A 22699-nucleotide genomic window follows, 5' to 3' on the forward strand; every position below is an offset into this window, starting at 1 on the left:
CTCTGGTCAGATTGCTCTATGTCTGTACTAGTAGAGGATGAATTATGTGCCCTGTGTGGCTGCATTGAACTATGTAAAGCGCCTTTGAACGTGAAATTGGTCATGAAAAGGGCGCTATATAAATCTCGTATAATATAATAATATATATATATCTGGTTACGTTCTAATTCCCCGCCAGGTCTGCAGTGGGAATTCAAACGATCTAAGTTAAACGCTAATATCCAGCCAAAGTTGAATACACAGCTAGCTCCGAATGGGGTATTCAAATAACCTATGACGAATATCCAGTCATTGGTGAATACACAGCAAGCTATGAGTTGGGTATTATTCATACCACATAAGCAAAATGAACACACAGCCAGAATCGAATACCCAGCAAGCTCTGAGTTGGGTATTCAAAACCTAGTGTAATTGACAACATAAATTACGTGAATAACTGCTGCAAACGTTGCCCATTTGTGATAACAGAGGATCTGGTTCTGAATTACCACAATAAGTTGGGTATTCAAATTACCTAGTAATAGAGAAACATAATTTCGGAAATATTGCAAACGTTGTCCCATTTGTGGTAACAGGTCACTTTAATGACATTCAAATAAATACATGGATTTCTTACTCCTTGTATTTCATCTAATACTGATGGGATGAAAAATGACTCTGACCCCTAAAACACCTGTTAATGATACCTGCGGTCCAATGTCAGCTCAAGCTGCATATATTGCCCCACCTACAATCAAACCCGATTATGATTATCATCTTAAAGGCTGGTAGAAAAATAAACGCCACGTAATATTAGCAGAATTAACTATCATTGACGTTAACAACGTAATGATTATATAAACAGTCTGGTGTGCATAATCGCTTTGATACAATTTCAATACCAAAATCCAAGTCATGGCAATATTCGAAATTTGCTGACGTGCTGTGGTATTATTATCATTATTATTATTATTATTATTATTATTATATACCACATTTCTACAGCGCCCTTTTCATGATAAACGCGTTCAAAGGCGCTTTAACATAGCAAAAACGCAGTCACACAGGGCGCGAAATTCATCCTCTACTAGTACAGACACAGAGCGATCTGACCAGAGGCACAGAGTGAGAAAAGGCCCCCAAAACAGAAAGAGAGAAATCCTTATTTTAGATACAGGCCTGTCCGGCTGAATTAGCCTAGCTCTTTGCGAATAGACAATCTGGTTCTTTAAGGTTTAGCAGTATATCACAGAAATGTTTAGTAAACAAACAACATCTTTATAAACAACCAATCTGTCCAATACATGTTTACCGTTCGGTTCCGGATACTTAAAATATTATAAAAGAATTGCCCCCCCCCCCCCCCTTTAAAAAAGAAATAAAAGTAAACAATTGTCAAAAACGACGTTTAACCTAGTTATGTAAAGTTTAACACTCGTACATTGTTGCAAATGCATCAAAACGAAGACTTTTTAAAGGCGTTGAACTGTCCAGAAGTGTGGCCCCTTCTTGCAGGTCCTTTCCGAAATTCAATAATATATGAGTAAATTGGCAATGTTTTTTTTTTTAAGATAACATAGATGTTTTATATGCTGTTCAATTTCCATTTAAAATAATTGTTTCTTTCTATGATTTGGTAATGTTCGAACTTTCTTCTCCGAAACATGGACCTAACACTTAACGTGCCCGAAATATAGCACCGATACATGCGAAGCCGTCTTTCCTGGGAAGAACCAGTACAGGCTTCTTAGTGAGGTGAGAGACACTCAAGAGCATCTCAAAAAATTCCCTGGACCGGGATTCGAACCCCGGACCTCTGGATTGACAATCAAGCGTGTTACTACTAGATCACCGGACCAACCATGTATTACAACAATCTGGAAGTACGACAGGGACCTGATGCATGGTATTAAACAGTCCGATACTGATTTCAGAGCTATCTGTATATTGAGCTCTGGCTGAATATTCGGGTTAGGTTATTTGAATACCCAACTCAGAGCTAGCTTGGATTTCCATCCAGCCTGTGTATTCATTTTCTTATGTGCATTGCAAATCCAAACTCAGAGCTAGCTGGGTATTCATCTCTGGTTGGATATTCGTCTTAGATGATTTAAATACCTAACTCGGAGCTAGCTTGGCATTCGATCCCTACTGGGTAATCATTTTTCTTATGTGGCGCGAATACCCAACTCATTGTTAGCTGTGTATTCACCTCTGGCTGGATATTCGTCTTTGGTAATTTGAATATCCAATTCAGAGCTAACTGGGTATTCACGTCTGGCAGGATATTCGTCATAAGTAATTTGAATACCCAACTCAGAGCTCGCTGTATATTCACCTCTGGCTGGATATTCGTCATAAGTAATTTGAATACCCAACTCAGAGCTAGCTGTGTATTCACGTCTGGTTTGATATTCGTCTTATATATTTTAATACCCAACTCAAAGCTAGTTGCGTATTCACCTCTGGCTAGCTATTCGTCTTTGGTGATTTGAATACCCAACTCAGAGCTAACTGGGTATTCAATCCTGGCTGTGTATTAAGTTTTCTTATGTGACGTAAATATCCAACTCAGAGTTAGCTGTGTATTCACCTCTGGTTGGATATGTGTCTTATATATTTGAATACCCAACTCAGAGTTACTGGGTATTCAATAATGGATGTGTATTTATTTTTCTTATGTGGCGTGAATACCCAACTCATAACTAGCTGTGTATTTACCTAGGGCTGGATATTCGTCTTATATATTTGAATACCCAACTCAGAGCTAGCTGTGTATTCAATCCTGGCTGTGTATACAGTTTTTCTTATTGGTCGTGAATATCCAACTCAGAGCTAGCTGTGCATTCACCTCTGGCTGGATAATCATGATAGGCAAATTGAATACCTAACTCGGAGCTGGCTTGGTTTTCCATCTAGCTTGTGTATTCATTTTTCTTATGTGCATTTAAAAACCCAAACTCAGAGCTAGCTGGGTATTCATCTCTGGTTGGATAATTTAAATACCTAAATCAGAGTTAGCTGGGTATTCAATCCTGGCTGTGTATTCATTTTTCTTATGTGGCGTGAATACCCAACTCAGAGCTAGCTGTGTATTTACCTCTGGCTGGATATTCGTCATGGTTAATTTGAATACCCAACTCAAATGAAAAGAAAATGTCCTAAGCCTTTTTAGCTACTGATAATGTGCATGGCACTGTTTAGAATAAAATATTTAGAAAAAAAAAACTGAAAACGTTTTGTTTTGTTTTCACTTGATACTTAAAAAATTGTTAGGTGTACTGAAAAACATGATAGTGCAAGAATTAGCTCAATAGTCCTGAGAAGCCTTACGACCGAGTCTTAATTCCTTAATTCCTCCTTGATTTGATTAATTTCTTGATCCATACACCTTCAGATTAAATTGTTGTTTGTAACCAATTGTTTATGACTAAGCTATTTAGTTTTTAACTTTAAAAGTAAATAGAAAAGACAAGGTCATAAACTGCACGGATAATTATTTCCAATACACAATTTTTCAGACATTTGACCCGTATTATGGTCATGCAGTAATTAATGATTTGTTAAAAACATGCATTCAAAAAATCTACAACTGACGTAAAAGTGAAGGTATTTGTACGATTTGACTTCAAACCGATTGTTTAAATGCCAATACAATACGGCATGCTTAATGATTTTAAATATTATCAAAATATTTCATAAAATATAAAAAGAAAGAAAATGTCGAACCATTAATCAAAGAAATATTTAAAATTCTGCCACAAACGTAGGTTTGATTTAAGGATTAATTAAATTGTTTCTTTCTGAAGTGGATCTGTTTTGTGGGATTAGTAGGAAGAATTAGCCAATTTATATATTGTGTCCAACGGGTATAGTATAATCCTTTTCTTTTCTTTAGGTTGAATAATAAGTTCGATTTTTACATTTTAAATCACCCTAACACCCGGTTATTGTGATCAAAAGTGAAATAAATGAAGTACGACTGTAACGTTAAAATTACTGTTTAAAACAAGTATGTAGAAAATTTTTACTTTTCAAGGCTACCTATTCATAAAGGGAAGAGATATTAGTGAAATTTGATCTAAAATGTTAATATTTTGGACTATTAAACATTTAAGTTCATGTAAAATTTTAAGCGAGGTGGTCTGTTTGAAATTATTTAATGGTTTCCTATTGAAACAAAGTTGATTGTAGATAAACAGACGAAAACACAAATCAGAAAGACGGATTTTTCTGAATGACATTTTTTTCATATTTCATTAGATATAGACTTCTCAATTACAGAAAGAGTGGGAATGGCGTAAGAAAAGGATACCATTGCCGAAGTTCAAAAGGACTAAAATTGTTGAAAAGCCGAGAATAAAAAAGTTACCAGGTACAAAATTAACAAAACAAGAAGCTAAAAATATTGACAGATTTAATAAACTAAGTCTACAAGTATCACCAGAAAAAGTTAAAGTACTCAAAAAGCCGGGTTTGTCTATAAAAGAGAAAATAGAACTTGAACCGGTAAAAGACGATTTTTCAGCGGATGATGAAGAAGAATCTCCTAGAAACGAGAAGGTAAGAATCTTAAAGAAGCCTGGATTAACACTGAGAGAAAAGGGCAAACTTAAACCAAAACATAGTGAATTGCTTTCTGATGATGAACAAAGCTCTGCAGTAAAAGAAAGACATAAAGTTCGAATTTCGAAAAAGCCAGGGTTATCCATAAAAGAGAAAATAGAACATAAACCTGAAAAGGACGATGTTTTAACGGATAATGAGGAAGAATCTTGGAGAAATGAGAAAACACGAATTTTGAAGAAACCAGGATTAACATTAAGAGAAAAAGGCAAACTAAAACCAAAACAAACTGAGTTGTTTTCTGATGATGAACAAGGGTCCCTAACAACAAGAGAAAGAGATAAAGTCCGAGTTTTGAAAAAACCGGGATTATCAAATAAGCAGAAAAATAAACTTAACAGTGAAAAACGAGAATATTTGACCGACGATGAACAAGACATACCAAACGGTAGAAGAAGTACTCTGTCAGATTCTGTAGTGTATGGAAATAAAGCAAATAAAGTGCAGAGAAAATCACGGAAAGAAAAGTATCAAGAATCTCAGATATTGGAAGAGGAAGGAAAAGATAGCAGAATGAGCCATCGAACGTTGAATAATCAAAGTGGCGGAGATTACATGGCAGACGACGGGTACGACACAACTCGTGAATACCAGGTAAGAGTCAGATACAGCATCTCTCATCTCCTAGATTAGAATTTGATTGAGGTTGTGTTTCTGTTTCATTTGTTTAAAAGAGTTTATTATATATAGAGAAAAGTAATTATTAAGAGACCATCCAACAAATGATGCGCATTAATCATTATCTTACAGCCTGTCCCATTTCCAGGATACAGTCGGGTATCTTCATAGAGACAGTCTCATAATTATGTATTAATATACCAGTATTGTTGTTTCCTCCGGACTGCTTTCATTTAACCTTTACTCTGCTGGTGGCTTTGCGACCAGTGCAGCACGTCCGTGCAGTCTGATCTTGGTCTGCGCTATTCGCTATTCTGTCAGTCATTTTCTGCGAACACTCCTTCGAATAACAAATGGTACTGCCTAAATTGCATGACAGACCAGTCCATTTTAGAAATTTAGCCGGGCAAATGTTAAAAATACGTTGTCTCCGCACTGCTTAGGCCCAATGTAATAAGTCAAATAAATACAGTACACGAACTCTGATACTATTTATTTTAAGATTGTACGTCTTTGACAGACAGCTGAAAAACCTTCTATTCTCAGGATCGTTACACTTAAATGCGGCCAGTATTTTATTATCAGTATGCATAATAATGATAAATGTGAACATGTTCTTGATGAATGACAAGTTTAAGTTTCATTTACTTATACTTGTATGTAACTTATACTTGTATGTTTAGGTAAAAGAAAGCAATGCAGTAGTATTGATTTTGCTTCACTTTGAGTTATTTCTTAAACTTTTAGTCTCATTAACTTCTATGGCCATGCAGGTTGAGAACGCTTGGCAATCTGAACCACTGAAATGCCAAGTCATGTATGCTTTTTGATTTACAAGATAAAGTTTAAGTGGAGTTAAAACAAACACTGTACACTATTTCAAGAGGCTAATTTACAATACGTAAACTATTTATCTCTCGTTTGTTTCAAGATTTGTGCTAAATCGATCATGTCTGCAATCTACCCACTTTATCAAATACAGCACACCGTTTACATGAATACGTGCATCAATCAAAACATCATGTATAAGAAATGATGTTAAGTGAAACAACATGTCAACATGGAATATTAATTATTAATGGTGAAACGCATAATTTGGTCCCTTCGTATAGTACATGACTTAATGTTGTTAATGTACAGGTCTTTTGAAATTTGCGAGTCTATTCAATGTTCTGAAGGGGGCGTGTGAGGTGTTGGACATTTCAGTACCTCTCTTGAACAGATTCAGTGAAGCCAAATTTGGTTGCGTTGATGCTACCAAATGCTACTAAAAGGAAATATTTTTGTCACTTACAAATAAACGAAAAACTCAACAACTCTAGATAAATGAAAACTATTTGAGTGCGCGATGCGAACTTTCTCATCTTGGTGACCGTATTTTCTTATTTAAATAGATACGAAGATTTACTTCAAACAAAACTGAAATTAAGCCCATTTCTCAATCTGTTTTGACAACTTTTATGACAAATGTGTCCTCAAACATGGAGACTTCCGTACTTCAAACTATAATTTTATACTAACCAAAGATTTATAAAAATAGAAACGACAAACAAACGCTATGGTCATTCTTCGTACAGGTCGATTAAACTTTCTCTAATGCTTTTCAAATTCCTTTTATTTATACGACGCTCCTAGAGAAATATTGACACAAGATATTTACTGTGCAGTTAACTGGTTTCTCATTTCCCGGTGTCATAGTAAAGATATACTTTCATGGAGATCTTATTGGGTTTTTGTGGTTTAAATTTGCATTAACGATAATGTGCGAACATTAAAGGGATAAATGAGTAAGAGGATTAAAGCCAAACCAAAATTGGTAATTGCTTTTTGGATAGTTTACTCGTGATTTTGATTAGTACTTTGACTGAATTATTTTTCCCAGAACGTTTTGATTCACCGATTCAGTTTTTAGCACCATCTTAGCGTCTGTATGTAAACTGACTTTCTGCTTGGCTGTTGTTATATTGATATTAAGGAATAGAAGACTTATATTAAATGAGATAGAATTGTTACTCATAATATTCTGTCCAACATTCTGTTTAAATCAGTTTTCGTTGTCTTTTTACTACTTTGCAACCATCTTTTGTTAAATGTTCCACTATCGTATAAAAGACTAATCTGAAATACAGCTTTATTTCATTCTACATGTTTATTTGCTTTATTTGCTGGAAAAGTGCTTTTTGACATTTTTATTCACGTTATTTATATCCTTACCACTTTTTACTCTGTTATGATTGAACGGGTCGTTAGAATAAACTTTTCTGCCCATCGTCAAATTCTCCTCCCTCCTGGAAATTTTAATAATTGTTTTATATTTATTCTTCGAAATTGATAAGAACGTTCTCTGGTCCCAACTCAAACAAAAGAAAATATGAAAAGACTCTTGAAAAATCGAACGAGAAAATTAAGCCTTTCTCTGCTGTTGTCAATGGAGCAGGAAATTTAGATAATGCTTGTTACAGACAGGAAATACAACAGTATTGATCAACGGTGTAATGTTAATCGAATGTTTATTAATATTATTTATTGATAATTAACTTGAGTGATTATTGAGAAAATCCAGTATAGAAAGCCAGTCGGACTGCTTCGTACGTTCATAAATATTGAGAATGTGCACCATGCGATCGCATGTATGAGCCTTTCCAAGAACTAAGACGTGTTGAATAGTTTCTTGCATTCAGCTCTAGGTGACTTGCAAACAGCTTTGTCTTCTGAATAAGCTAGTTTTTCAGTGTATTATTTTTCACAAATATTGATTGAAATGTAAAAATCTAATATAAGATTTCGAATAGGTTTGAGACTTCCCATGTAACGTTCAATTTGCTGATGCCTAATTACTTCAAAAGTGATTCCACCTTTAGTGTCCTCTACTTAGTTATTAACCTCAGACATTTTAAATTTTCTGTCCCATTATAAAGTCAGGTTCTCACAACGCTGAGACGATCAAAGGACAGGGTAAACAAACTTGATTTCCTTTTCAAATACAAACTTTATAAATATTCTAATGAATATTGATGATTTTGTACTTTATGTTTTGATGTTCATAAATGCATGATAGTATTGTAACGAACCATGCCAGTTCTACCACTGCACGTTTTGAGTTTTACATTGTGTCTGTGAAATGTAGATCCTTCCATTTGCAGCACCAACAAGGGCAGTTTTACTGCGAACATGTAACGGAAATATTTAGGTTCTTACATTTGCAGCAAGGGCAGTTTTATTGCGAACATGTAACGGAAATATTTAGGTTCTTACATTTGCAGCAAGGGCAGTTTTATTGCGAACATGTAACGGAAATATTTAGGTTCTTACATTTGCAGCAAGGGCAGTTTTATTGCCAACATGTAACGGAAATATCTAGGTTCTTACATTTGCAGCAAGGGCAGTTTTATTGCGAACATGTAACGGAAATATTTAGGTTCTTACATTTGCAGCAAGGGCAGTTTTACTGCGAGTTGTACTGCGAACATGTAGCTGAAGTTACATTTGCAGCAAGGACAGTTTTACTACGAACATGTAACGGAAATCTCTAGGTCCTTACATTTGCAGCAAGGGCAGTTTTACTGCGAACATGTAACGGAAATCTCTAGGTCCTTAAATTTGCAGCAAGGACAGTTTTACTGCGAACATGTAACGGAAATGTCTAGGTTCTTACATTTGCCGCAAGGACAGTTTTACTGCGAACATGTAACGGAAATCTCTAGATCCTTACATTTGCAGCAAGGACAGTTTTAGTGCGAACATGTAACGGAAATGTCTAGGTTCTTACATTTGCCGCAAGGACAGTTTTACTGCGAACATGTAACGGAAATCTCTAGGTCCTTACATTTGCAGCAAGGGCAGTTTTACTGCGAAAATGTATCAGAAATGTCTAGGTTCTTACATTTGAATCAAGGGCAGCAGTATACATTGGCAGCAAGGGCAGTTTTACTGCGAACATGTAACGGAAGTCTCTAGGTCCTTACATTGGCAGCAAGGACAGTTTTACTGCGAACATGTAACGGAAATCTCTAGGTCCTTACATTTGCAAAAATGCCAGTTTTACTGCGAAAATGTAAAGGAAATCTCTAGGTTCTTACAATGGCAGCAAGGGCAGTTTTATTGCAAAAATGTAACAGAAATTTCAAGGTCCTTGCGTTTGCAGCAAGAGCAGTTCAACTGCGAATGTGTAACAGAAATCTCTAGGACATGAGTGGTTTTATCTTATATACTAAGTACAGAATTTTTAAATTATATATTAGAGGATCATATTTTGGACTGGTTATCCTCTTTAAATAAAGTTATTATAATTATTATTATAGATATGAAATAAAGCACTGCCTCAGTCGGGAATCGATCCGACTTCAACGCATTCCATAACATTTGTAAAGAACTGTCTAATGACAGCACGGAATGACACATTTTAATTCGATAGTAAATATCACATTCGGTATATCGCATATGACCGTAGAGGGATCGATACCGATTTTCGTCGCTTCGCGTGGGATCGATTCCCTGTCAATTCAAAGTTAGATTTTGAATAAAAACAACACTTCCCATATTTGTACTGATATGCAAGACGTTGCGGTTCGGAAAAATTATGTGGACGCAAGGAAAAGGCGTGTTCTTCCAAAAAATCAGAAGTCAGACGCTCTGTGCACTTGCCGGAAGGGCACAATTTTTAATTCGATAGTATATATCTCATTCGGTATATCGCATGTTACTGTAGAGGGATCAGTCCCGATTTTCGTCGCTCTTCGCGGCGAAAATCGGTAGGATCGATTCCCTATTCTTCTTCTTCTTACCATTATTATTATTATTATGGAAATGTAGATTCCTACATTTGCAGCAAGTGCAGTTTCGCCTTTGAACATGTTATGGAAATGTTTAGATCCTTACATTTATAAACAAGTGTTAAGCTGTTCCAATGTATTACAGGGAAGCCAGAATGATACTCACCTACCTCCAATAGATGCCAAGTATGGAGCTTCAAACCAGAACAGTCCTACTTCATCGAGAAAAATGACAGTACATGTTAGTATATTGTTGAAAATAATCTATTCTATTATCTTGAGATACATTGAAATATCAACTGTATGAAATTGGTTTATTCAAAATTTTATTTTACAAATCATATAAGAAAATGTAAACATATTACTTTTAGTTAGACGTTCCATTATACGTCATATTTTATTTCGATGCAAATGAGATGTGAAGCCAATTTAGTTACTCCTATTTGGTGCCACATGATCTGTATTGTGTTTGTAAAATCTTCCAATCAAAAAGGAAGTTCTGATAATTCAATCGTTCAAGGGTATCATAAGACATATACGTTGTCAGGGTTATTTTTACGCTTTCGATCTTGTATATTAGAATTTGCTGTGTGTTGTTAGCTGCGCCGTAAGTTTCATTTTTATTCCATGCTACATGTTTGCATTTTTATTTGTCTATTATTTCAGTTGTACGACCCGGGTTTTTTGTATTTCTTCTGTTTACACTGGATTAAGATACTGTTTTGTGTATATTTGCTCAGATTAGGTTGGAAAAGGAGTATCAAATCGATTGTTACAATGCTGACATGTTTTAAGGTGATTCTACACATTCGGATCAAAACTATTTCTTTAATGTAAAATTTTAATAAAACATGAATTTTTAAAGCACCATGACGTACTAAGTTCAACAAAGAAAATGAAAGAGTCGTGAGCTTTATTTTTTTATTGCCTGATTTCGGAAAAAGACCTCTAGCAAGTTTTCTTAAGGAGGTAGGTTACCTTGTTACAAGGGTAAATTCAAATTAGTTGAACCGCAGCAATTTTTTGTATTTCGTGTAATATGAAGTTTTAACTGCTACAATCTCAATGTCGTGTGTCTCTATCCCTTTAAGTTCAATTTTTATCCAGGTTTGAAGAACATGACCATCCAAAGGTATTTCATATTGAAAGAAGAAGGAAAATACGGATATTTAACACTTTTCAGTGTATTTTAGTTTCATTGATATCCGTAGACGTCTGCATAATTGATAATTTTACTAGTATGCACGTAAGCTTTCTAATGTGAGTTTAAAATGTATATGTCGCGGGGCTCGTGTTTCCATGGTAACGCATTTTCTCTTATTTTTAACCAACTATGTATAAAAATAGGGGTTTTTGAAGGCTTCAGTGCCATTCTGTTAATGACCAACATGGAATATTTGGGTAATATTATTAGTAAAATACCAAGCGCTTTACATGGTACCCTATTTTTCTTAAAGTTTAAAGTAACCATGGCAACAGGGATGTTTAAAATCGCTTATATCTTACTTTTTGTCGTAATTTCTTATAAAAATATTGAATAAGATTATCTTTCTAGTTAATGTAGCTTTAAAACATATAATTTCTAACGTAAGTTATATTTTCGTGTTATCTGCATTTATTCAAACAAATTTCACATCTTAGAATACTTACAGCAGTACCCCTCGTCTGGCATTTTCATGAAAAAATCTTTCAGCATGCTGCTATTATTCTCATGGATATTGTTGAAATGAAAATAAAAAGCCGAAGCTGTGTTACTTAAATAGACCAATGTCAACTTTTTTTAATTTTACATTTAGATACATAGGTCACGGGCTTCGTTTCCATGGTAACATCAATTCAATTCAAGAAACCACAATTTTCTACTGAAATTTGAACAATTTTAGATCGTAGTTTTAGTATGTAAGTTTCAAATTATCAACGGAACCTGAAAAATAGGTATTACAGATCAAACTGCTAGATTTTTATTTGAAAATGGCCGTAACAAGTAACCTTTCACCCAGCTATATTCCAAATAACATTGGTTACCATCATCCATTTTCTTACATTCCGCATAACATTTCAATATAACTACATAAAAGAAGCAAAATATTGATTATTATTCAGAGCAAAAGACTCATAAAAAATATTTCAGCAAATAATGGTTATTTGATAATAGTTAAAATAAAGAAAATGCACAGAATTATGTACTTTCAAGATAAAAGCTATTAATTTTGCGCGGTAACTCACACGTAACGTCATGACGTCACTGACGTCATTTTAAGGCAACATTGTTTTGAAGCGTTTCTGCGGCAATTTATTCATTATTTCGGCATTATTAAACCATAAAGCATCAGATCGAAGACAGGTTCATGACTTGTTTTCAGAAGAATGAATATACAAACACATTTAGTTTGTCGTAAACCTCGTCGTAAACCGTCACTTTAGCTTCCGGTTGGACATGCGCACATACAAATATGAAGGTAACCTACCTCCTTAATAGGAGTGTAAGCAAAAATCACAATCTTAATGACGTAATATAACGGAGGTTTATTTGAATGTAGTTTCTTTCTCAAAGTAAATTTACCTGTTATCAAGTGGTCAGATAAAAAGTATAGGTTCGTGTTATTTATTTTCAGAAAATTGAATATTCGAATTTGAATTTGATTTGATGTGCATAACTACCTTAACATTAATTCTTAATTTGTAAAACCTTTCTTCATTGCAGGAGAGATTGTACGATCCAGACTACAGAAAGAACCGAAGTGTTCCGACTGAGCCTGAACCTGTTTATGTGCGGGAATTTAAATCCCGGCCTCCGAAACAGCTAGAACACGTGGTTAGTCAGTTTAGAAGGCATAATTTATTAAACTGGCGAATTTACTGAAGCCTGGTCTTAAAAAGAAATAATATCGACAATTAAATGTTATTGAGATTTACCTGATAATATATTAACTTTTCAAAAATATTGATTCAATGTATCTATGGATTAATGTTATAACTGAAAAACAATCTTTAAGTGGCGTAGCTAAGGGAAATTAAAATTGCTCTCCTTTGACAACATGAGTGTTCAGTAAAACGTTTTGCGTGAATTCTAGAACGATAACGTAATATATGAGAGATATCGCCAACTTGACCTCGGCTAAGTGCATCTTATTATTATACTTTAATATTTGGACATAAATCTTGTCTACTTTCAAAGAGAGAATACTTAATACCATGAAAATACAGATAAAGAACGAAGGATTAAACAATATGAATGTATTTATCACATTTTAGTAGTCAATTAATAATTGAGCCGCGCCATGAGAAAACCAACATAGTGGGTTTGCGACCAGCATGGATCCAGACCAGCCTGCGCATCCGCGCAGTCTGGTCAGGATCCATGCTGTTCGCTTTCAAAACCTATAGCAATTAGAGAAACTGTTAGCAAACAGCATGGATCCTGACTAGACTGCGCGAATGCGCAGGCTGGTCTAGATCCATGCTGGCCGCAAAGCCACTATGTTGGTTTTCTCATAGCGCGGCTCAATTATTAAGTCTTCGAATTACAAAATGTACCTAAAATTAACCGGGCACCAACTTTTTCGCCGATCTGGTGTGGTGGACACTGTTGTGAAACAAATATTGTGTTGCTACACTAAATGAGCCGCGCCATTAGAAAACCAACATAGTGGGTTTGCGACCAGCATGGATCCAGACCAGCCTGCGCATCCGCGCGGAAGCGCAGGCTGGTCTGGATCCATGTTGGTCGCAAACCCACTATGTTGGTTTTTCCATGACACGGCTCAAATGATTCTTCTTAAAAAAGAAACATTACAATTGTCAGTCATCATATATAGTTCAAACTCTTTATCTTCAACCCGCTTATCTCAAAAGTAGGCTATCTCGAAGACATTTCCAAGTCCTGTCCTGAAAGCATAATTATGTACAAAATATCACATTTTAAGTCGAATTTGGGTTATCTCGAAGAAAAACGATCGATCCCTTGGAATTTTAGATACCGAGTTTTAACTGTATAACAAATGTAGATTTTACAACCCGCACTTCATTTTTTACAGGCAATATAAGTGATGTTTGTTGTTTTTGTTTTTTTTTTTGTTTTTTATTGTCTGAAGCAGTGTTCATTTTTAAACTTAATTGTGTTTATAAGTATTTGTCCTTTCGATGCAAATTCATATTGTGAGTGGTTTGGTAAATGATTGGAATTTAACATCCATCCACAGTTTTAATGGACTGTCTCAAAAAGCGTAGATGAACCGTTGCAATGATAAATTTAATGATCTTTGTTTGTTGTAAATGAATTCTCGAATGTTTAGGAAAACTCAACATACGGAAATAAGGCACAAGTCGCATCTCTCTCCATGAAATGGTCATTTTATAAAGTTGAACGTTTTTCGAGGCGTCCATGGGAATACAATCACAATACATTTATGTAGTTGTACAATGCATCGACAATACAAAGGCCGATTTTGTAAAAAAAATAATACAGCTTGCCCCAAAAAAATCCCGCAAACTTTCATAAATACCCATTTTATTTATGGTGTTCAAAACCAAAAGTTTTGGCTGGCCTAAATGCCATATCAAAATTCAGTAAATGAGTACAGGGAAATGATAGATACCTTTGTATTATATCTCTGTTGTATAATGAATTTATTTCTATGATTCACTACTTCTCTGTATTGAGTACTGTCTTTTTGAAGAAGGCAAAGTGTTAAGTACTAATCGCTTACACATTTGTTATATACCTTGAATCTTAAGCATGTCGAAAATATTTACAATGTACTCTCTGATTTCATTAGAAAAGCCGTCATATGGATGCCACGTATTTTGAGCCAAGAGGAGAATATGTTCTGGAAACTGATGAAGAACCTGCTCCACAGTTTAAATCAAAGCCACCCAAAAATCTGGAGCATGTGGTAGGTATATTAATATATTAAAATCGAAGAGTATTTGTTAGCTGTTCGGGAAAGGAACAAGAAAAAAAAACAACATGACTGCTGAAAAGTGGTCATTAATGTAAAATCCAGATGTTCAACAGACTTTATGCATTCGTCTAGTATGTTTATTGTAAACAAAATGTCAATCTTCAAATAAACGATTATATATGTTTTAATGCCGCCGACATTAAACAAAAAATTTGAAGTATAATCGAAATCACAGTGTGAAAAATCTGTATCTAAACATATAATATTGGTTTCGTCTTTATTTACAGCAAAGTCGTCATTTAAGTCCTGAATACCAGAAAAAGAGGCAGGCACAAGACGGTGGGAATGAAGAAGTCATGCAGAATAATTTTGTTTCAAGGCCTCCCAAGAAGTTTGAACACGTGGTAAGTCAATTTCTACGTGTTTGTTTCGTCTTGCTTGCATTTTTTGTGTAAGATTTATCCAAAATATAATTCTGTTTGCAAAAAATATTTTTTTATTATTTGTTCTATTTCTATGTTATTTGACATTGCCTTTTTGTGTTTTAATCCCTAATTTGATAATCCTTTGATCCGTTTTTTAGTTGAAAGCCTATAACGTCACATTTAGACAGTTAATCAAGCAAGTAAAATCAGATTTAATAAATGTTTCGGGATTTCTTTAATACGCTTATTACGATAAACAAGCTTGTAAAATTTGTAAACCATATTTTGTATATATTAATTGCTGATAGACATTAGTTGTTTAAATTGTAATATTTATACCGCTAAAGACAAACAAAGCAATGAACGTAGAAATAGCACATCAATAACGATAGAACAGGGAATATTATTTGTTGAATCATAAAATGAGCCGCGCCATGAGAAAACCAACATATTGCAGTGCGACCAGCACGGTTCCAGACTAGCCTGCGCATCTGGTCAGGATCCATGCTGTTCGCCCCCAAAGCCTATTGGAATTAGATAAACTGTTAGCGAACAGCATGGATCCTGACCAGACTGCGCGGATGCGCAGGCTGGTCTGGATCCATGCTGGTCGCAAAGCCACTATGTTGGTTTTCTCATGGCACGGCTCAAATGTACAGCACCGGACTAAGCGAAATTCTGTTAATAAAGGATTTACTTGCTTTATCAGAACTGCCACATTTTTAACTTTGATTCCTTCACTATATTAACTATTAACACCATATATCCCTACCTTTTTCAGCAAAGTAAGATATTGGATCCGAAATACTTCGAAGAAAAACAACCTCAGCAGGAAGAAGAAATATACGACAATGAATTTAGAGCAAGACTTCCAAAGAAACTTGAACATGTTGTAAGTGAGCTTATAGAATCAAACAACATATATTTTATATAGACCCAAGACTACTTTGACATAATTGTTAGATGCCTTAAAATCTGATAAAAGGGCTAGCGCATATGTAGATTGAATCATTTCGTTCCAAGTGATTTTAACGTTCGCTGTTAAACTGGGATAGAATATGAGGCTGGTCCAGTACTTCTTACAGATAGAATATAAGGCTGATCCAATAATTATGACAGACAATGCCACTAAAATGGGATAGAATATATGGCTGGTCCGATAATTCTGACAGACAGTGCTACACAATAAGAGTAGAATACAAGGCTTGTCAAATAATTCTGACAGACAGTGCTATTCAATAGGAGTAGAATACAAGGCATGTCAAATAATTCTGACAGACAGTGCTATTCAATAGGAGTAGAATATAAGGCTGGTCCAATAATTCTAAAACACAGTGCTACTAAATTAGGATAGAATATACGGCTGGTCCAGTATTCTGACAGACAGTGCCACTGAATTGGGATAGAATTTATGGCTGGTCCAATAATTTTGACATACAGTGCTCGTAAATTGGATTAGAAGATAAGGCTGATCCAATATACTGACAGGCGGTGCACTAAACTGGGGTAGAATATAAGGCTGGTCTAATAGTCCTGACAGACTGTGCACTAAATTAGGGTGGAATATACGACAGACCCAGTATTCTCAAAGACAGTGCCACAAAATTGGGGTAGATATAAGGCTGGTATAATAATTCTGACAGACAATGCACTAAATTTTGGAAGAATATAAGGCTGGTCCAATATTCTGGCACAAGGTGCTATTTAATTAGGATAGAAGATAGAACTAGTTCAGTATTCTGGCTAATAAAATAGGATAGAATATAAGGCTGGTCCTGTATTCTGGCACACAATGCCACTAAATTAGAATAGAACGTAAGACTTGTCAAGTTTTTTGACAGAAACTACCCCTAAGTTAGGAGAGAATATATACAGGGCTGTTCTGGCTTTTTGACAGAAGTGTCCAGTATTTTTAAAGAAGATACTACTCAATAAAATGGCAAGTTTTCAAACAGGGAATTCTACTAGTTAGGGATAAAATCAGAACATTAGGGCTCGTTAATTTCAGATGTTGTTTCTTTTTTTAAAGATAAGCTTACTAAAACACAGTAAAATAACATTATCTGCTTTTTATTGCATTCATCCGTTATAGAGGAGTATAATTATGATAAAAGTATGAGTAAGGATATTGCAATTATTAAGGGTTAAAACAGACACAGTTAGGATTCATGGCATTTCAGTTAAGACTGACATATTTATAGCTGGTTGACATGTCAATGTGGCAATGCCAAAACTAAACCATGCCCACAGACAGCATGATTTATTATGATAGATTCCTTATAAAATTGTCTATCCAAATGCATTGACTGACACCAATTTGCAACATAATTGTATCCTACCAAGCAAAGGGTGCCTCCATGGCCGGGTGGTTAAGGTCGCCGACTTCAAGTCACTTACCCATCTACAATGTGGGTACGAGCCTCGTTTGCGGCGTTAAATTCTTCATGTGAGGAAGTCATTAAGCAGGCTTACAGAAGGGCGGTGGTCCAACCAAGGTGCCCGACCGTGAAGAAATAATGCCCGAAGGGGCACCTGGGATTTTCCTCCGCCATCAAAATCTGGAAAATCACCATATGACATATAATTGTGTCGGTGTGACGCAAAACTCAACAAAATACTAACCAGACAAGCCATCATTGTTATATGAAATGTATATTTTTCAGCAAAGTAAGATAATGGATCCAAAATATTACCAAGAGAAGCAGCCGCCGGAAGAAGAAAAATATGACAATGAATTTAAAGCAAGGCTTCCAAAGAAACTAGAACATGTTGTAAGTGTGTTTGTTGCCTCTTGTTTCTTCGTTCTTTTTCTGCATTCATTTATTTATCTAAGGCAGATATTCGATATCACAATTATACAATGACAGCTCGTATTTCTTGAAAATGTATGTGTCTTTCCTCATTACCAAAGGGACAAATTGTCCATTCGCTTTTTTCATATAAAAGATATACTCTTATTCATCATTTTGTACATCAGTTTTAAAATCAGGTCAAATGTGTAATTTTGTAAGATTATCAGTCTATTGTATGTTTTAGCAAAGTCGTATCCTTGAGCCAAAAAAGCAGAGGCCTGCTTCTGAAGAAGCCGAAACTGTGTCTTTACCTTCGTTCAGAGCAAAACCACCTAAGCACCTCGAACAAGTGGTGAGTTTCTGTTCACATTTATTTATAGGGAGAAGCAAGTATGTGAATCAAGTGTCTATTAATTCCAAAAGAGTTTTGCATTCGATTTGTTCTGACACTGGTGTAGGACCGGGGTCTCATTGCTATCTGTTAATTTTGTTATACATGTAGTTCTTTTCAAACATCTTTGTTATTTTAGTTAAATACACGTAGTGCTACGTACTAATTTTTACCTACAAATATACTAGCAGGAGTCAAAATTGAGATATTGTCTAGACATTCCGTAATGACGGTGTTATAATCTTTAGGGAAGTCGAATACTAGATCCTGCATTTTATGAGCCTCGACCAGAGTATGTATATGAAACTGAAGAGGACAATATAGATCACAATTTCAAAGCCAGGCTTCCAAAAAGTCTCCAACACGTGGTGAGAGATAGATACATTACTTGTATAAGCAATCATTTAACTTCTTTAATGTATACAGAATACATCTTAACTGAATATACATGTTAGTAACAAATGTCTTAAACACTTACCAATTAGGTTTATTTGCGCGTCATTAAAGTCGTAAGAGTAGACTGGATATACATTTGTTGATTCATCTGTAGTTGTATATATGATTTTTAAATATTCATACATTTTAACTTGTATATCTTATTCATTTTTGGCCTTCTGCTCTAAATGTTTAAAAAAAATTGATATCACAGGATGAACATTGTCTGTTTTCAGGAGTCTCGTGCCTTAGATCCTAAGTACTTCAAGAAAAAGGTCCCACCAATTCCTACAGAAGAACGGGAAGCCATGAATACAAACCATAATTTCAAAGCAAGGCTGCCTAAATCTTTAGCACATGTTGTAAGTAATATTTCCGGATAAATATAAGTATGTATTTTTAAGTTTAAAAAACAAGAACAAAAATACGTATTTTGAGGTAGAACAAAAACACAAATAGGACAAACAAAAACAAAGGAATGCAGTAGGATTAAACCAGTTAATGGTTTAGCAGGTACATTGTGTAACCATGTTCTAAAGTTACATTACGCTAGGTTAACCCTCACACTTGTAATGTTATAACAAAAGACGCAAAAATATCTTACGGACCATTTGAGGACGTACTGAACGACGACGCAATTATGGCAGTTTCAAACTAAGGAACGTAGGAAAAATCTCCAGCGAATGGTATTCTTATTACATTAAACGGTTAACAAATACTAGTGCAGTTAGGCCAGATTTGCGAAATATTATCACATGAACACGGCTATATGCATAACAATAATAATTAACTTATATCAGTGCTTTGAAAAATACATATTGTACGAACGATATTTACATACAATTTTGCCTGGTAATTTCATTTCTTTGGCTTTAATTCTCGATATTTTCTTATTTTCGTTGGTATTATATTTAAATTTTGTTGTTGTTTCAGCAAAGTCGAGCATTCGATCCTTACTATAACAAAAGTTTATCACCTCGTCACGAGACTCCAGTAGTTGAGCTGAAGCAAAGAGGTCAAGTAGTTGTCATTAATGTCAAGAAAGACCATCATCATCACCATGAAAGGTTTGTTGAAATTTCTAAAGATCCCAATAGCTTAATTTCAGTTATCATACTAGCAAAAGAAGGCAAAATATTCTGTGTCGATTAAGTCCATTCATGTCAATGTTTTAGAATTTATGACTGATTTATTACAAAGACTTAATGTGCTTAAATACAAACTGACATTAGTCGTTGTTAAGGCCGCCATATTGGTTTTTTAAGAAAATTGTTCCAAAATTCATTTCTAAATGATTATATCAGATTTATACATATCAATATTTTGATGAAAGACAACGATGTATTTAGTTTTATGGGGTTTTTTTTCAGAAGCAAATCAGAGGGTTATAAAGATAGATATGAAGCCGTAAGAGGAAAAGATAGCTACTGGAGAAATGAGGATGCAGTAAGTTGATGTTAAGGGAGACAATAACGATAATGTGTTTTGTGTCCCTTGCTGGAGTAGTGGCACATTATCTGTATAACAGCTGATTAGATTAGGACTGACAAATAAATTGACAGAAGTGTCTTATGTCTGTGACAAGTATTGTAAATAACAAATAACTTTGAATTACATCAGAGAAAATATATTGATTGCAGATTATAAAAATATTGACAATTGCATCTGTGTAAAATAATGTATATTATAATGCATTCAGGTGTTGAAAGTCGTTACACAAATTATCTATTTACTGGGAGGAAGTAAGGCATTTTTCGTTGTTTGCTACATTCGGTCCAATGGCAAACTGATTCAAAAAGTATCTTATACTGAAATAGATATTTTATCTGTAATATGATTGCTAATATAACTCAAAGCAACTAATACGTATGTTGATTGTTTAAAAAACAATTCTAATATCCAAGAGGGATACATTTCGCTATTCTGTTGGAGACGGATTTTAAATCTAATCAAAATACATACAGCTGAAATATCTAAAAAGATGTTTTAAAAAGGTACCAATATACAATTAGTGATGTAAATAGGATTATTCTTCAAACTATTTATTTTTTAGGAAAGTTTAAAGAAAAATGGCAAGCAAGAAATGAGAGAGGATGAAAAGACTCCGGAGAAGAAGGAAAGAAGGCCCTGGAGGCCACCCCGAAAACCGAAACCAGAGAAAATAGACAAAGAATACTTTGACAGTTGGGTGATGACACCCACACACCTATATAATGACAGTAATGATATGTTCTATAGGAACAGACGGAATGTGTCAGAAATGTGGACGAGCCTTGCAAAGTCCATCAAGAAATCTGTCGTTGAAAATGGTGACAGAATCAGACCTGTTGAACGAACATATTACTAATTCCATTTCGTTTATCATTCTTTTATTTCTATTTTAATTTCATCGATGGCTTAAAGTATTTTTGTTGTTGTTGGGCTTAACGTCGCATCGACACAATTCAGGTCATATGGCGACTTTCCAGCTTTGATGGTGGAGGAAGACCTCAGGTTCCCTTCCGTGTGGTTTAACAGCATCGCATATGTATGAATATTCCCTATTGTAGAGCAAAAGTTATATATGGTGTATGCGAAAGCTGTAGTGTGCTTGTGTTTGACTAAAAGCAACGTCGATTGAACCGCTCTATTGTTAGCAGAGAAAATGATCAAGATGTCTTTTTGAATTTTCCGAAACAAAACCTTTCCAAGTGCTTCTGTGTGCCATCCGCTAAGGTCATTTAACATATCGTGTAAGAAACAAAATAACTTGTTTGTGGCATTTGCCTAATTTCTTGATGTTTTACCATTTAATTGTCAAAACTAACAAATTTGCTGGCCAGAATCCAGTAACTCATTCCACTATCCGGAGTTGTGCACAATAGCCGTTTATCGGCAGGCCACATAACATTTAACTTAACCTTTAGCCTATTGTGCCTTTGAACACCCCTTTGAATAATAAATGGTATTGTCCAAATTGAATGATGGACATTTCATTATAGAAATTTAGCTGGCTTAAAGGTTAAATGTATACATAAACAACCCATTTAACGGCAATAATTGTGTTTTCAGTGGTTATAAGCATTTTTAAATCTAGATTATCAATAGGGCTGTGCCCTCGTGCAATTATTGGCTTATTCACACAAATAACCACTAAATGCACACCATGTTCGTTTTATAAGTGTATATTATTACTTGCATTGCTACAGATATTTTGTACCCAATACCAAAAACATGAATGTAAACAATAAACGGTTATTGAAATGTAGCTTTCTTTGCTAATAACCGGATATTACGATTGATCCATGTCCCGTTTCAGTTATTAACCATATGTTAATCATATAATGTCACGACCATTAGATATTCTACATCGGTGCTTCAGAAACTGTGACAGTTGCTTCAGGTGCAGACATAGTTTCTGCTTTCGCTTTTCTGAAGCTGCACGACATTACTTAGATGAAAGAACATGCGCGAAAAGTAAGACGTATTAAAATGATTTCAATAGCGGGTTAACACTTCGAAATACTTTTTATGTTCTCAAATCTTGAAAAGATTTAATTATGAAGTTCAGTTGCCGAACCTTTTGTACCACAGACATTGATGTATAGAGCAAATAGCTTTTATCGTAACTGGATGATTTGGGTAGGTTCAGTTATTCATCTGTAATACAGATTTCAAGGAGTGTATACATCCATTGTATTTATTATGCGTTTGGGCTATTGACAGAAGGTTATGAATATAACATGTGATATTTACATTAAAAGAATTATCAATTTGA

General features: G+C 34.8%; 1 protein-coding gene across 1 annotated transcript; it reads left to right on the forward strand.

The window, feature by feature from the left end:
• The first annotated feature begins 3974 nt into the window (after window positions 1-3974).
• Window positions 3975-22699, forward strand: LOC123544496 (eukaryotic translation initiation factor 3 subunit A-like). Its single transcript, XM_045330576.2, has 14 exons — window positions 3975-3991; window positions 4264-5199; window positions 10141-10236; window positions 12700-12810; window positions 14774-14890; window positions 15187-15303; window positions 16106-16216; window positions 17988-18095; window positions 18361-18468; window positions 18756-18875; window positions 19179-19304; window positions 19876-20009; window positions 20313-20388; window positions 20996-22699. The coding sequence occupies exons 2-14, from the start codon at window positions 5119-5121 to the stop codon at window positions 21287-21289; spliced, it is 1599 nt and encodes a 532-aa protein (XP_045186511.1). The 5' UTR covers window positions 3975-3991; window positions 4264-5118; the 3' UTR covers window positions 21290-22699.

Source organism: Mercenaria mercenaria, chromosome 1 (assembly GCF_021730395.1).
Source record: "Mercenaria mercenaria strain notata chromosome 1, MADL_Memer_1, whole genome shotgun sequence".
NCBI classification, from domain to species: domain Eukaryota; kingdom Metazoa; phylum Mollusca; class Bivalvia; order Venerida; family Veneridae; genus Mercenaria; species Mercenaria mercenaria.

Coding starts and splice junctions, on each gene's coding strand:
- LOC123544496 (XM_045330576.2), top strand. CDS start 5,119: ATGAGCCATCGAACGTTGAATAATCAAAGTGGCGGAGATTACATGGCA. Junction 15,304..16,105: donor CCAAGAAGTTTGAACACGTG/GTAAGTCAATTT, acceptor TACCTTTTTCAG/CAAAGTAAGATATTGGATCC. Junction 16,217..17,987: donor CAAAGAAACTTGAACATGTT/GTAAGTGAGCTT, acceptor TATATTTTTCAG/CAAAGTAAGATAATGGATCC.